Source organism: Populus nigra, chromosome 4 (assembly GCF_951802175.1).
Source record: "Populus nigra chromosome 4, ddPopNigr1.1, whole genome shotgun sequence".
NCBI classification, from domain to species: domain Eukaryota; kingdom Viridiplantae; phylum Streptophyta; class Magnoliopsida; order Malpighiales; family Salicaceae; genus Populus; species Populus nigra.
Window position 1 is genome coordinate 5,546,653 of NC_084855.1, and position 17,222 is coordinate 5,563,874.

General features: G+C 31.5%; 2 protein-coding genes across 4 annotated transcripts; both read left to right on the forward strand.

Annotated features, from left to right (window-relative positions):
• The first annotated feature begins 1,698 nt into the window (after window positions 1-1,698).
• On the forward strand, window positions 1,699-4,702 carry LOC133691081 (PLASTID TRANSCRIPTIONALLY ACTIVE protein 6, chloroplastic). Of its 3 annotated transcripts, none has more exons than XR_009841582.1 (7): window positions 1,699-2,312; window positions 2,415-2,483; window positions 2,628-2,732; window positions 3,267-3,386; window positions 3,885-3,974; window positions 4,057-4,241; window positions 4,436-4,702. XR_009841582.1 is itself a non-coding variant. In XM_062111414.1 (6 exons), exons 1-6 carry the CDS (start codon window positions 1,836-1,838, stop codon window positions 4,171-4,173), a joined length of 978 nt encoding a protein of 325 aa, XP_061967398.1. In that variant the 5' UTR covers window positions 1,699-1,835; the 3' UTR covers window positions 4,174-4,702. The 3 variants fall into 3 exon arrangements, 1 of the variants encoding a protein (XP_061967398.1); XR_009841581.1 differs by having other exon boundaries at window positions 1,700-2,312; window positions 4,432-4,702; XM_062111414.1 differs by having other exon boundaries at window positions 4,057-4,702.
• A 5,746-nt stretch (window positions 4,703-10,448) lies between these two features.
• Window positions 10,449-13,065, forward strand: LOC133690970 (agamous-like MADS-box protein MADS9). The gene is made up of 7 exons (XM_062111252.1): window positions 10,449-10,779; window positions 10,938-11,004; window positions 11,630-11,691; window positions 11,786-11,885; window positions 12,071-12,100; window positions 12,258-12,302; window positions 12,785-13,065. The coding sequence occupies exons 1-7, from the start codon at window positions 10,592-10,594 to the stop codon at window positions 12,926-12,928; spliced, it is 636 nt and encodes a 211-aa protein (XP_061967236.1). The 5' UTR covers window positions 10,449-10,591; the 3' UTR covers window positions 12,929-13,065.
• The last annotated feature ends 4,157 nt before the right edge of the window (window positions 13,066-17,222 follow it).

Genomic DNA, 17,222 nt, shown 5'->3' on the forward strand with positions numbered 1-17,222 from the left:
TATCCAGGCCTGCATTACACCATAAGTCTACAATATTTCAGTAAAGATGATATTTAAGAGCCACAAGTGCATCTAAAAAAAAACAAATCAACGATTTGAATTATAGCCTTAACATGATCTAATAAGATGATTTTATTTTAATTAAACTATAAAAAATAGACAATAATAGTAAATTGAAAAAAAAGAACGATCATAATAACTTGAAAAAAAAAACATTTGGAAGTACAAAACAAAGGACAAAAAACGAGCTTAAGTCAACTTAAGGTAACATGATAGATATGCAATATGAGTAATAAGGGCGAGCTAATCCAAATTAACATGCATAAAACGCGGCCTATGTCATGAAACAAGATAACTCAATAGAAAAAAAAATCACGAAGCCAAAAAAAATATCAAACAATAAAATAAAAAAAAGAAAATAAGTTAAAAAAGAATATTGACCCGCATTAGCTTTTCAAATTCTTGACCTATGTCATTAGACTATAAACACCGTATATGAAAAAACCATGAAACCTAATTTTGAACAAATCAAATGTTGATTAATGAAATTTGAGAAAGAATAAACAAAATAATATACCATAAATTTATATTGATGGATGAAATTGAAAACCTTTAAAAATTGCACAAAAGAATTAAGAAAAAAAATCACAAATCAAAAGAATAAGGACTAAATCGGAAAACAACATATGAACAATTAAGATTGAATGATGAAATTGAAAAAAAATCAAAACTCTACAAAAGGGTCAAAGACAAAAATTATAAACCAAAAGAATATGGACTAAATCCAAAAACAAAACAAATTGAGGAGCAACTTTGAAATTTTAGATGTCCAGGTGCGAAAACCATAAAGTAGAGAGAAGAGAAAAAAAAAAGGCTGTTAACACCAAACTAGAGATTAATTCAGGACACGTACCAATCAGGGAATGAGGGGCTTCCAAGAGGATTCAAATTCCATCATGTAAGCCACCATTTAGTTGTTTGACGATGCCACATGCATAGCTCGAAAGATTATGAACACCCTTTATGTGTTTACCCGTGCAATTTTTTTAATATTTGTTAAACATTAAAGAATAAATACTCATTTAATCCCTTTTAACAATAACAAAAAAAACCAAGGTTAAAATAATGAAAATAAAAATTGATTAAAGTTAAGATTTATTTGACTTCAAAAGTATTTTAGTAATTACATTGTGAATTTAAAGGTGAAAAAGCAAAAACATCCCTATATATCAAACTTAATATTTTTTGGTATCATAAGTATTGTTGTGCTTTTACTATTAAAAAATTAAAAAAAATTGCACTACTCTTGTCAACTAGGCGAGAGTTGTATAAGAAACAAATTTATACTTTTATTATTACAATTCACATTACACATATGAGTAGAGCTACAATAATATGCAAGATATATTTTAGAACCTTAAACTCGGTTGACTCCTAGAAACTAGGTTGAGTTTAAAAAAAAATTGGTTAACTCGGCCAAAAACCAGAATGATACTCCCTTAAATATTTATTTCTTTATATAAAATATAATATTGTTTTAATTTAAAAAGTAATTGAGGTCAGCCCTTAACTCGGGCTATGCTCCATATCAATTCCCGGCCCGCGTTTAAAATATGTGATGCACGGTGGATTTCACCCTCTACTGACGATAACGCTAGTTTCTGATGGAGAACCAACTTTCTCGCAGCCCAACGGTCAATCCACCACCATCCACAAACCGACACCTGTTAAATTGCAAATCCTCTCTAAAATTCCTGCCCGCACGCAATAACAACTCAAAAACCCAATCACTAAACCCCCTCCATTTCCTCTCACTTTCTCACCTCCCAATCACCATGATCACCGCCACACTTTCCCTCCTCTCTCCAGCACTCCTCACCAGAAAACCCCCAATCCTAACGACCACCGCCCCTCTCTTTCCCTCCTCCCTCAAACTCACACCAATTTCACACAATTTCACCTTCAAACTCCCACCAAAAAGGTTCATTCCCAAAGCCGACGACGGAGACGCAGATGGAGGGCCAGATGACTATGACATGGACGAGGAAGAAGTGGAGGAACTGGACAATAAGAAAGACTACGACGTTGAGTACGAACCTTTGTCTGCTTCAGCTATCGCAGTTGGTAACGAAGACGAGGAGATTTCTATGGTGAATAGTAAGAGTTTTGTGCACACGCAAGGCTGGGATTCTGAGAAAATTGTCGATTATAGGATTAACGAGGAAGAATTTCATAAAATTAGCTTGTTCGATTGTGACTTCTTTATTAGGAAGCCGCCTGACCCTGACGATGACGTCTATGATTTTAGAGAGGTTTTTCCCCCCTGATGAATTTAGGTGTTTCTTTTTGAATTTTTACTGATTTGGTTATCTGGGTTGTTTGTTTCATGTGGGTTTTCTTTTAATGGGCTGTAGATGTATGTTACTCCACCGGATACAGATGTTTATGCTATACCGAAGGTTCTTGCTCCAATGCCTCAAAAGGTATTACGATTTTTGTTATTTTTAGTGCAATTACAATTACTAAGGTCTTTGTAGTTTTTATGAAGCTTAACGTCACGTTTTGCTAGCTAATCTTATATTTGTTGAATTTTAATGTTTTTTTTTATATATTTTTTTAAATTACAGTACATACGATGCGCAGAGACTGACTATGGAGGTTATAATGTTACTGAACCACCCATCGATGCGCCTCGAGATCCATTTTATAAATCCGAGAGGGAGATCTGGAAGGTGGGGTGATTATTTGGTAATATGTGACAGTAATGTCATGTTTAGTAGCAGATGGTGCAATCAATTGTTTTTGCCTTTTTGTTTGCCCCTATGCTGAAATTCGTAAACCAGGTGCAGAAATGCTTTACGATGTGAACTTAGATTCCATTCTTTCTAAGTTTTATTCTGTTTCATTGTGAAAATGAAGTGCTCCAATGAATAGTATGTTTGACCTGTTTCATTTCATCACCTTAAGATATGGTATGCCAAATAGCACCTTAGGTGATTGAATTGCTCAACTGCAGTTTATGGTATCACAACTTTTATTAGGAAAAAATAAATTTAGCGCTACATTCGTTGCCAGTGTATATATTTTTTCTTAACCTTTATGGGCAAAAGTGGATGCACAGTAATATAGCAGTTGACGTTGAGGGAAAACAGAGGCTTTGGGTTCACAGGTCAGCTGAGTGTAGAGTCTGGAGGGATGGCATTTATGGTCTTTAATATTCATTTCACTCGCTGTCACAGCTTCACAAGCTACATTTTTCATTGCAGGTGTTCTTGTTTAAGCATTACAGGAACCGGAGGTTGGGGGATCCTGATTTTGTGCTAGACTTTGACGAGATTTACGTTATTGATTCCAAAACAAAGTCAATATCAAGAGCAAAAGTACTGGTGAGAAACTTAGTCTTTTAAACTGGTTTTGATCTAATAACAACGTGCTTATACTTAATTTCTTTCTAGTCTTCGCTGATTTCCATCAGACCTTTTGATTCAGATGAATTAATAGGAGGATTTGCCAATTTGATGCCAGCAGAGCTTTAGTGTTGTTACGTGAAAATCATCTTGTTTTCATTGCTATTTTTTATTTATTTAGTAATGCTCCACAATTTTCCTCATTCCTCTGTATGTACCTACCTGCTACATCTCAGGCACAAGATGATTGAATAACATAGACAAGGGAAAATAGTGGACAGACTTGACGTTTTTGTTTCTCATTACTTTATAGTTCGACCTGATACATGATTCTTTGTATCTTAGGGTCGAGGCTTAGGTTGAAGAGGATTGTTCCTAAATCCACTGAGTACTAACTGATTAGGTTGCTATTGAATTATGGCTCGTCAGTTCTTTGAATCCCACATTTGTTTAATTTATTGCTGCGTGGATGAACAGGTCACAGTTCCTGGAGGAAGAAATAGGGATAGAAAGACCGACTTGCTTGTAGTGCGCGATAAAGGGACCTCTTTCAAAATAATCCATTCGGTAACTTTCTTTGCTTCAAATCATCCACCATAATCTTATATGCTTTCAACTGCTGGATTGATTTTCGCTTGGATGTTTTTAGAGTGAAAGGGATGACCCCACCACTATTATAGAGAAGGAAGAGTGGGCAAGGTCTAGACAAGATATGGAGAGGCATCTCAGAAAGTTACGGGACTTTGATGTTTCAAATTGGTTCTAATTGATCAGCGTTGGAGATGAAGCGTATATATAAAGAAACGTGGTCAGAACAAGTGCAGATGCACTGAGGTTTGAACTTCATCATATATTAGCATCCTGGACCTCCTCATCTCTATTACCAAGAAATTTCTGATGATGCCAAAAATTTTAAGAAACTCTTGTGGGACATGAGAATGGCACTGTCCCTCTTTTGCATTTTAATTTGCAAGTGTTGGTGATCTGCCTAGACTTGTAATTATTCTGTGTCTGTTGTTCTCAGCCAGTGATCGTTTTACTAGAGCTGGAATTGGTCAAATCCGTAACTATGAAGAACAGCCGTCTGGTGGGGTTGATGATGCCTTACAACAGATTGTTAGGACTATCATCACGAATGCCCAACTTCCCCATGTACCAGCTATATATTCCAACATGCTTTGCAAGACTGATTCTAGATTTCTGTTCAAAATTGCTCAATTTTTGATATGGATCTTATTCTCAAGGCATGATCTTGGATAATCAACTGAATTCATTTGCTTTTTGTTCTTGGTCAAGCTCTCCGCCTTTCTGCTAGATCATTATTACTGGGTATAAACGAGGTTGTTGTAATCTTTTCTTTGGTTCCGTGATTGGAGTATCCATTATGCAAAGGTAATCCGTCATTGATCTACCCCCTTCAATCTCGGAGCCCGGACTGAGATGTCCAGGTCTGGTTCTGATGCTACAGGGACGATAGAGGTTAATTTCAATACCACGCAAGTGTTACTTGTAACTAGAGCTGGAATGGAGAAAAGAAAATTGATCATAGCTTCCATTCCAAAACTAAGAGGTAATTAATTTTTCCACTACAAAAAATGATTTCGGTTTCAAGATTTGAAGAGATATACGGTGGTAGCAAAAATGATTTTTTTAAAAAAAAATTAAAATTATTTTAATGTATTTTTAAATAAAAAATATTTTAAAAAATAATTGTAACTTTTAGTTTATGCTTTCCTGCTGGTTTAGCCTAGACTTCTAGGCTAGAACAGATGATGTTCATTGGTATGATGAATTCTTATTATTATTTTTTTTTGAGTTATTTGGTATTTAGTTCTAAACAATGTTTATAAAAAATTTATTTTATTTTATTTTATTTATTTTTTATTTTTTATATTATTTTAATATGTTAATATTAAAAGTAATTTAAAAAAATAAAAAATATATATTATTTTAATTATTGTCGCATGAATAATTGGAATAAAATTGAATGTCCATGGAGTCAGAAAGTGCGATGGCAAGTGCATCGTCAAGCCAGCCGTAAGGGAATATTATAAATTAAATATTTTTATAATAAAAGTTTTTAAAACTTGTTTTAGTGACATCCATGTAAAATTTTAAAAAACTATAAATTATATTTTTTTTATAATAAAAAAAATTAAAGTAAATGCATTGATTACACAAATACTTATAAAATTATGGTCGAAACAATAACATCTTACTACAGTACCAAAGAGATCCTAACTAGACTTCCCTGCCTCCTCGATTGAGCCCAGACAATCCAGTGGTAAGAGCTACATAGCGAGGCTATCCACCCTCCGTGTCAAAACCTCCGCCGTCCAAAATGGCATCCCCAGTGGCCACGAATTTGAGCGTCCACTGAGAAAGCTGTTCAATAAATATTCAGCTACACTTCTGGCTTTGATATCGACCCTTTTATATTTTAAAAATATTTAAAAAAGATTAAATTTTTTATTTTAAATTAATATTTTTTTAGTGTTTTCATATTATTTTAGTTTGTTAATATTAAAAATAATTTTAAAAAATAAAAAATATTATTTTAATATATTTTTAATTAAAAATTACTTTAAAAAACAATCAAAACTACACTTTTAATCATATCTACGGGTTGGCCATCGTTAATATATACAAGACCAAATTTACATTTAATCTTTTTTGTTTTAATATAGTTTTGGGATGAAATTACACCTATTTTAATTAATACTTAAAAATTAATAATAAAATAAACCTCCACACTCGAAAAATTCAAGACCTGCTACACTCCAGATTACATTTAATCTTTTTAACAGAGCCACCCGGTTGTCCTTGAGAACTTCCCTTTGCATACGAGATGTACTTGGGACAGATTGCCCCTTGTAGTAACCGAATATCTCTGTTTAATTTGCAAGTTTTGACTGATGGATTTACACCTTATGTGTCATCACAGTCAACTGATCATGCTTGAGAATTTAAGACAAGCAATAAATATTTTCTTCATTTTTATACCTACAATTTGTGGTTGTGTTGTTAACCTAAATATTTTCATTTTTAATATATATATATATATATGTTAGATTTATAAAATTATCTAGTGGTTAGGTAAATCATAATTATTATGTTATCTTGAATAATTATTATAAAAAAAAGTAAACAAAAAAAACAACAATAACTAATAAAAAAAATAAATGTTTGTTAATATTAAAAATAAAAGACAGTATCATTTATTTTTAAAAGGTCTCAATGATTTTATTTAATAACAAAGCAAACATTAAATAAGAATGAGAAAACACCATGAAGAGAAAAAAAAACTCAATCACCAGCAAAAAAACACTGAGTGATAAATTAAAAAAACCAACGTCCCACATGCGAGGTCGAGATAACCTCATAAAAAAAATAGAATATTGAAGGTTGAGTCTTAAGAAAACTAAACAATGAAAGACAAAACTAAAAAAAAAACATTAAAAAAAAACATTGAGTCAACTGGGGTTAATTTGACTAACTCGTTACCTAGATATGAGATCGAGATAACCTCATAGAAAAAAATCAAAAAAATCAAAAAATTGAAGGCCCAATAATCTGATGTCGAAGGATGAAACTAAAAAATAAAATAAAAATGAACCTAAAAACGATCAAAGCCAAATCAACTTAACATTCAAAACTTGTGACTCAAGTCATGAGACGAGTAACCCTATAAAAGACAAACTCACAAAAATCACAAAGCAAAACTCCCAATTATATATATATAAAAAAACAAATAGTAATAAGAATAATTATAATCAAATCTGACATAAAAATTAAATGAGATAAAATAATGATGAGTGAAATTAAAAAATAAAATAAATCAAGAAAAAATAGATAAGAAAACAAAAAATAACAATAAAAAATAAGAACCATATTTTATATAGAAAATAAATAAAATAATATAACAAGGGATGAAATTAAAAACAAAATAAATCAGGAAAATAATAAAAACAAAAAAAAGCAATCAAATGAATGCTGAAATTTGAAAACAATTTCATTTTTTAAAAATAAACACTAATTAAAAAAATAAAAACTATATATGAAGGGATGCTCTGAAAAAATAGAAGGCTCGACATGAGAATCGAGAAGAGAGAAGATAAAAAAAGAAAGAGAAGATAAAAAAAAGAAAAAGAAGAGAAGGTCATCGGCTCTAAACCTCTCATCCGTTCCACACATGCACCACACAAGCATGAAAGGGCAGCTAAAGAGATTCCAATGCAGTCCTGAAAATCAATGTTTGGCCGTTAGGCGATGTTGCACTCGCTACTTAAAGTGGCCGCTTGCTACCCATGCACTGATGCACACACTTTTTTAATAATATTTATATTTAGTAAAAATATCAAATTGCTTCTCAAAGAACTTGACTACAACAAAAAAAAAACATGATAAAAAAACTCATGGAATCTAGTTTAGCAAATTTTATTTTTAGAGATAATTTAGTCATTTTACCTTTTTTAAAAAATAAAAAGACTAAATAATTCTTGCATGAAAGTTTATTTTTCTTTTATTTCAAGAGAAATTAGGTTATTTTACTGTATAAAAATTTAAAACACCGATCTACACCATCCTATTTAGCAATACTAATTGAACCTTGCAAAATGACTATTTTGCTATCCGGTCTTCAATTCATTGGTTGTTAATCTACTGATTTTTTAGTTTTTTTTTTAAATCGATGATTAAGCATATTTTTATTTTTTGTTTTATATTGTTTATTAACTAAATAAAATATAAAATCAATTATTTTATCTTATATACTATTATGATCAGGCATAATTACTTTCATGTCTTCATGCTATATTAACTGTTTTTGTTTCCCCCGCCATAAAAATAACGATCAAGTGCTTCTCAATAGATATCGAAAAATACTGATAAAACGTCAATATCAATTGCTTTCTCCACGTTGATGCCGTAAAATAACTCAGAAGAAAAGGAAGAGATTCAACCCATTCTCTGGTATGTAGCGGTAAATACACGCTACCTTTAAATCCCCTGAGGATATGCATGAATGTGCTTAAATTAACCTACATGTCCATGGCCTCACGTTTATATATGTTGCGGATATATCTTTGTTCATCAGAGGCACATAAATCGAGAAAGCCCCGTACGATTCAATTCCATAGTCTCTCCCTGGTTATTTAATTATATTGTGATTTGCTTATGAAACAAGGGGCATAAAACTTGAGAAAGATCCACGAGAAATCGGCCGGGGATGATGTAGACGCCGGGGAATTATGCATGCAAGTGGCCCTAAACCCACAGGATCCTCATTTTCATCGAGGTGCGTAAGTTAAGTAATACGTTAAAGTAATACAAATCAACACAGAAAGAATATAAACACAAGAAAAAAAAACTAGAGTTTTCATTAATTTATTTATTTTAAAATGTTTATTTTAATCTATTATATATAAGTTAAACTAAAAATATTATTTTATTCTTAATAAATAAAATAAAATAAATATATTATTTGTGTATTATTTAGCATTCTAGACATATATAATCAGACTAGCCCAGTTTTAAGTAGAGGCGTCAAGAACACTTGCCCAGATCCAAAGAAATCCAAGCAAGAAAGGAAGCGCGCCTTGGACAGAATCTGCAGCCATCTAAACAAGTCAGCAAGAAAGCTCCCCCCACCTGCAGCTTCGTTCCAACCATAGTCCCAGACGTGTTATTTAACCAAAGAAAAAAAAAAGACAGATTAACAGTCCAAATCGAAGAAATGTTGAAGCACAGATGATCACACCTACATCATCATACAGGAATCTTTAATTTCTTTCCGTGTTTGAAATTGTGCTTGAAAGTTTTTAAATTAAAAAAATATTAAATTAATTTTGTTTTAATATTTTTATGATAATTTTAATGCACGGATATAAAAAAAATTAATTTAATATATTTTTAAATAAAAAATAATTTTATAAAATATAATGTATATATAATATAGGTTATGAAAACCAATGCATAGAGAAGTTGATTGCAGCCAGAAATTACAAGCAACGTTTTAAACAACGTTTATCAGATCATAACTATTCAAAGTGAAATCGGAAAAGAAAAGAAAAAAGAAAAAGAAAAAGAGAACAATAATCTTTTTTAAAATTCCTCAGAGGGGACCTTCGTATCGCTCCCGAGTAAAGAGACGCAAAGATACACGCAGTATGTTCGATTATACCGCGTACAAGAATGTGCAACTTTCCCCATCACATCAGCTCTTAATTGATCAGTCAAGAGTCCCAATGGTTTTACTGACTACTGTTTAAGTTCACAGCAGCTAGCTAGGACATGACCATGGCGATTTGGAGCCTGAAATCCATGCCCTTTCATCTATCAATAGGGCTTCCGGTAACCTTTTGCCCCTACTGTTTAAGTTCACAGCAGCTAGCTAGGCATGCACATGACCATGACAATTTGGAACCTGAAATCCATGCCCTTTCATTTATCAACAGGGCACGTAAGAAAGCTTTCGAAACCCTTTTGACATGAAAGCCATATTCCTTATCTTTTGGCATGAAATTTATCGAGAAGAGACCCTATTGATTTTTCGATTTGATGGTTAAAGGTTTGATTATTTCACTAAATATATATATATATATATATATATATATATATATATATATATATATATATATATATATATATATTCTCGTCACTCAAACCCTAGACAAGACCATCGTACGTACATACCTCAAGACCCTCATCTTTTTTTTGAACAGCAAGACCCTAAGTTAGGACACCTCTATCCAGTTCGAGATCCGCAACTGCATTTTACGTATCGATCACACCCTAGTCTATGTTAAAGTCTTGTCTAGATTTCTAAATCAAAACCCTAAGCAACAATTAGTATCAGTCAGCTTCGCAGGAGGGAGAAAAAGAACCAGTGGTTAACGAGGTGAAACAAACTAACAAAGCCAAATCAAACACCAGGTAAAAGCGGTCGGCTTGGCTTGCCTTGGCTTGGCTTTGTCAACAACCCACAAACAAACCCTTCTCCTTCTGTTCGACACGAAAGTTTTATATCCTCTAACCCGTAATAGTAAGCTCCTCTATTGCTTTGCCCTGTTTCTCTGATATCTCTTTAACTCCTTTAATACATTATCTCCTCACACCTTCACTTTGAAATCAAGAAAAAGTAGAAAAAAGGAATAGAAAAGAGTTCTCTGAGTGTGTAGTGAGAGATGGGGAGAGGTAAGATTGAGATCAAGAGGATTGAAAACTCAAGCAACAGGCAAGTGACCTACTCTAAGAGGAGAAGTGGGATCATAAAAAAAGCTAAGGAGATCACAGTTTTATGCGATGCTCAAGTTTCTCTTGTCATCTTTGCTAGTTCTGGAAGGATGCATGAGTACTGCAGCCCTTCCACTACGTATGTAGTTCCAGTTTATTTCCTGCTCTTTTGTCTAGAATTTTATAGTTCTCGTTTTTTCTCTCTTTTGTTTTATTTTTCCTGTAAACTTCTTGGTCGTCTTAATATTTTTTATTACTCTTTTTTTTTTTGTCTCAAATTTTTTTTTGACGGTGAAGGGTGGTAGATCTGTTGGACAAGTATCACAAGCAATCTGGTAAGAGGCTGTGGGATGCTAAACATGAGGTAGGGTTTAACTCTCTTCTCTTTCTCTCTCTCTTTCTGCCCCCTAATATCTGATCCAACACCTTTTGTCTGTTGTATTTACCTTTGAAGCATCTTGTTCTTCCAATGGAAAATAAGATGAAGTTTTATATATTTTGCTATAATTATGGCAAGCAACGACATCAACTTTGAATCCTATGAACAGATCTACAAAAGGGATGCAATCTATTACAACATTGTTTTTATACTATTTAAAAAGAAAACCAAAAATAGTATTTCATGGACAGATCTAGTACAAATTGTTTTATTAATGAGTTCCTTTTCCTTGCTAAAATTGAATGATCGATAATAGGTGTTAGCTAGACCACAAGGAAATGAAAACTGTTTCCAAAAATAGATCTACACAGGCGATCGAATCTACTCTCTCTTTACAAGCTTCACAGAGACACCACTAGAAGACTGTTTTGTTCTTTGGAACAGAAGCCTATTAACCATATGAACAGTCTAAAAGGACCAACGCTCATTATCTGTGTTTGTGAAGAAAAAAAATTCTATTTTTTTATATTCATGTGTTTGTGAAGAAAAAATTAAGACCTAGGGTTTCTTTATATATATATATATATATATATAAAAAAAAAAAAAACAGAACCTCAGCAACGAGATTGACAGAATCAAGAAAGAGAATGAAAGCATGCAGATTGAGCTGAGGTAGATTTCCCTTCCTCCCTTTGATCTCTTTGATCTTCATTAATTTCAATTTTATTTCTCTCGATTGATAATGTCAAAATATGTGAATTTCCAGGCATCTGAAAGGGCAGGATATCTCATCTTTGCCCCACAAAGAGTTGATGGCCATAGAGGAAGCCCTTGATACTGGCCTTGCTGCTGTCCGTAAAAAGCAGGTAGTGCGGTGTTCTGTAATAAAAAAATAAATGTTTATTGGCTTGCTAATTCCAAGCTCTTGATAATTGATACACACACACACACACACACACACACACACGAGGCTTAATAAGCAGGTTAGTGCAGTGTCCCTTTATTTGTTTTTTCCTTTAATGTTTATTTTTAGTTTCCTTGATTTTGGCAGATGGAGTTCCACAGCATGTTGGAGCAAAATGTATGTATATTTCAAACCGTCACTTCATATTATGAGTGACAAGATTATGGCTTCGATTCTGTTGGCCTCTATTTATTATCTTCGGGTTTCTCCTGCGAAAACTAGTTAAAGTCTTGCTTTTTGTCTAACTATATTCCTTCTTACTGGAAATTTTCAGGAAAAGATATTGGATGAGGAGTTCAAGCACCTCCAGTTCGTTCTGGTATAATTTGCTATCACCTTCACTCTGAATTTTATGTGTGCTAGCTTGTATGTACTGTTTCGTGCATGGGGAATTGGCTATGCCATCACCACACATCAAACTAACTAATTAGCCAGGCCAGTTGTCTATCCAAAAAGCAAAAAGAAAGCCCTAACATAAAATCAAGTGACTGAAACAGTAAAAGTTAAAGAGAAAAAAATATATATCCTCTTGGCAAGCTTGGTCCCTTCATTCATCTTGTTAATATGAGTGAATTTTGTTACTGACTCAAGTCTGTATATACCCTGGTTGATATATATTCGAGATTGGCCAAAAACTGAAAATCAACTCCATATCTTGATTGGTTTAATTGAATCATCCCATGACATAAGTAGCTAGATCATGATGACCCTGCCTGGTTCTCAATCCTACTGTGAATATTCATTCCTTGAAAGTTTATCAATGTATATTCTCTCTTTGTATATGTATATATATATATACAGCAACAACAAGAGATGGCCATGGAAGAGAATGCGATGGAGATGGAAAATGCTTATCATCAACAAAGGGTGAGAGACTATAATTCCCAGGTGCCTCTCGCATTCCGCGTGCAGCCTATCCAGCCAAATTTGCAAGAGAGGATGTAATTGGGTCTCGGGTTGTACCCCTAATCCTCTTACTTGCTTTCTTGATTAATCTTTTCAGCAGTCCAGTGTTTGTATTAATTAATTTGGTGTCATCTCAAGCCACTGGTCGTACTAAAACTTGTATAATTAAGCTTTGCGAGAACCACTTAGCCCGTGAATTAAACACTAATGTTGCTGTGTGACTGCGTGTGCATTCACAGCCCATGCCTATCTGCTTTATAAATTATGTGCACATCTCATATATATATATATATATATGAATCGAGTACTCTTGAAAATTGGCACGTAACTTCATTTGTAGCCTGGGTTCTTGGGGAATTTGTGACCTGGTTATGCCTGGGGGCAAATCTTGTTTGCCTTCTCTTTTAAAGAAAAAAAGAACGGTTATTTTTTAGAATGATTTTTATTTAAAAATATAACAAAATAATAATGTTTTATTTTTAAATTTTATTTTTTATATCAGCACTTTGCAATTTGAAAAATAAATTAAAAATTTATTTTTAAAATGTTTTTAAAATATGAAAACAGAAGATTTTAATTTTAATGAGGCAACTTATCTTTTTCCTTTTTCTCTTCTCTTCGGGTGTGCCTTAGGGCTTCATGGAAACGTAGGGTGATATCAATTTAATTCGAGTCATTTTTGGATGCAAGAAATTAAGTTACAAGGCCTAATAGGCCTTTAATTCATAGGGCACAGCTCTTATCTGATAGGCCCACACCACTACCTCGAGCCCAGAAAAACGCAAGAAGAGGTTCGTGCTTCGTAGCGCAATTAGTCCACGATGAGACGCAGATCCTTCCTGGATGGTTTTGTTCTTTTGATTAGATCCATGGATATTCTCTCTTCTTTTTTTTTTTTAGTTTTACGTGGATGATTTATTTTGCCATTAAAGATGATTGTTAGTGTGTTAAATTCTGCTTTCTGATGTTTTTAAAATATGTTTTATTTAAAAGATTATTAAATTAATAACTTTTTTAAAGTATGTTTCCATAATTTTAATGCTTTAATGTTAAAAATATAGAAATTAAAGAAAAAATTAATACATTTTAAAGTAAAAATTATTTTTAGAAAGCAGTATTTAGAAATGCGTTAAAAATTATATTTTAAAGTATTTTTAGCTTATAAATATATTAAAATAATATTTTTTATTTTTAATATTATCATACCAAAATAATCCAAAAATATAATAAAAATAATAATTTAAAACTAAAATAAATCAAATTTCTTTTAACTAAGTTATTCAACGAATAACCGCATCACCAAACACCAAATATATTAAAATACCAAATAGGTCATCATTAGCGGAACACCAAACACACAAAGGAACCGTCAGCGATTAATTAATTCCAGCCCGTCCATAAGGTCATGAGATAATCCAACTTTTAAAAATATATCTAATTTAATAATTCAATTTCACGCGTCACTCAGCTAAGAGTTCGGAGGTTAATTCTCTCTCTACCCCACTCTCCTCTCCAAGAGCTTCACATGACCTGACATGATTGATTGCCCTGGGGTTAGGCACGTGGTCTGCACTTTTCGAAAGAAAAAATAAAATGGCATAAATGAAGTCAAACATCAAGTAAATAAAGCTAAAAGTTACGGGTAAGACATGGTCTCTCCACGTCTATTAGTGATGTTTTTATTTACCTTTTTTTTCTTTTTTTAATTTATTTCTTGTATATATATATATATATATATATATATATGTGTGTGTGTGTGTGTGTGTGTGTTTATAGGAATTTAAAATTAATAACTTATTTTAATTTGTTTCTTACGTAGTTATCGCAATATTAAAAAAATATCATAGTATCAAATTAATATTAAAAAAATATCTCAGCGTTGTAGTATAATTTTAAAAAAATAAATTTAATTAAACAAAAAATAATTTTAAAAAAATTAGATTATTAAACTTTGTGGAGTCAATATAAATCGGTTTGCGAGTTTAGTGAGATAATCTTGATTGTTCTAATTTGTGGGTTTAACGGGGTACCTTTTTTACTAATTGAACTTGATTACGTGATCGTATATTTTTATTATTATGTAGTTAAGAAAAAATAGTTTTTTAAAAAAACATGTTATTGAATTTTAGAAAGTTTACAAGTCCGTTGACAAGTGTGGCGAGTTTAATTTTTTTTAAAAAAATTATTTATTTCAATTTCATCATTTGATATTGAGTTTTATAATTTGTTTCGTTGTGCTTTTTACGAGATTATCATGATTTTTTAAAAAAGTCTCGGTACTGATTTAATACTCGATTTTGCAATCATTTATTTTTGTTATCATGTAGATAATTAAATAATAGTTCAAAAAAACAAGTTATTAATTCAAGTGGAGTTCATTACTTGGTTTACAGGTTTGACATGTCGACTCGGGTTACCTAATTCATAGATTTAGCGGGTTTACCCGTCAAACCTTATATGTGTTTTTAGTTTCCGGTCATTTAATTTTTTAATTGTTTTTTTATTTCATTCTTTTTCAATATTGTACTGGTTGAAAAATAGAATTTGTGGTTTATTTTTTGTACTTTTTATAGAGTTATCACAATTTCAAATAATTTTTTTTTAAGATTGATGCTCGATTTTGCAAACATCCAATGTTATTATAAAATTAAATAAAAATAATTTACATGAGCAAAGAAATTTGTTAAACCTATTAAAATCTACGACCTAGGTCGCAGAGTGATCGAGGTTGGTCCAACCCGATATCATCTTAATAATAAGAAACAAAATGTCATCTTAAAATTTTTTTAAAAAATATAATATGTTTCTACCGGTCATTTAAGTTTTTTTAATTAATGAAATTAAATGATTTATTCTTGGTAAGCTTCCACGTGATTTAATTCAAAACTCAAGTCAGACAACATAAATTTCAAAATCAAATCAATTAAATAAATTTAATAACACTACATAAAACTCTCTGTACTCTTAACTTTTTTTTAAGTCTAGAAAAAAATTAATCTAGCTCATAACAAAGTGCAGGCAAATATGCATATATGATTGAAAATCCATCGCCGATGGCCTCCTTCCACCAAACCCCCACTTTTGCTTTGACATGGCCAACTTGGATATTTTCGTAATCTTCTTAGTCAAAGTATTCCTCGTGACATTAACAAAACAAATTAATAAAGTAAAGATTAACACGATGGTGGGTTTTTCTTATGTTGCAATCACATGTTTTTTTTATATATTTTTCTTCGTGTTTCCTTCCTCTAGCACGTCACATGGTAGATGTTCAAATGATGCAGTGCATGTGAGTTTTTCGTGCATGTTGATAAAGAGACCCAGATACTTATGATAAAGTGAGATTAATTAATTTACGTGTAAATTGATATAAACACTCATATCAAAAAAAAAAAAAAATTAATGAATTGAAAAACATGATAATTTCTTAGTTCAATTAATTTTATTTATTATTTACAGCTAAGGTGTCAAACAACTTAATATTAAAACTTCAAGTGGTTAATAACTAATAGTAGATAATGTTTGGTAAGCTACTGTTGATGCTTAGTGTGTTTGACATTGCGTTTCAGAAGCTTTTTTTTTTTAATTTTTAAAATTTGTTATTTTTATTTTTCTTCAAATTAATATATTGTTGATGTTTTCATATCATTTTGATGTGCTGATATCAAAAATAATTTTTAGAATATAAAAAAACATTATTTCAATATATTTTTGGATAAAAAACACTTTAAAAAGTAACCGCCACTATACTCTCAAACACGCTTGTCAAAAATCTTTATAGAGAAAGAAAATACATTGATATTTTAGAGAAATAAAATTTAAAAATATATATGATAAAAGTATTAAAAATTAATAAATTGTTAATCTCTAAGCTTGAATAATTCACCGTGTGCTTATAACTCGTGAGCTTTATCATTTTATGAAGAAAAGATGCTGAAGTATAATTTCATTATCGTGATATTTTGAGTTGTATTTTACTTAAAATAATACATATTATATCAATATAAAATACCAAGAGACTCGTGTTGGGTCTTGTAAAAAAAATTAATTAAGTATTGGACTCGTGTAAGATATCTAAGTCCATTAAAATAAAAAAATAGATTAAAATGTGTTGTTTAGACCCAAGAAAAAAATATTTTAAAATGCATATCCAACAAAGTTAGTTGTGTTACTTTCAGCATACCCAGCAGTGGACATACTTCTAGATGGTGGACATACCTCCGGATGGTGGACCCGAGCTATAATATATAGTGCCTGTTTGGGAACACGGTGCAAATTATATCTTCTTAAACATTAAATTTTTTTATTTTTTTTTGTTTTTAATTCGTTTTGG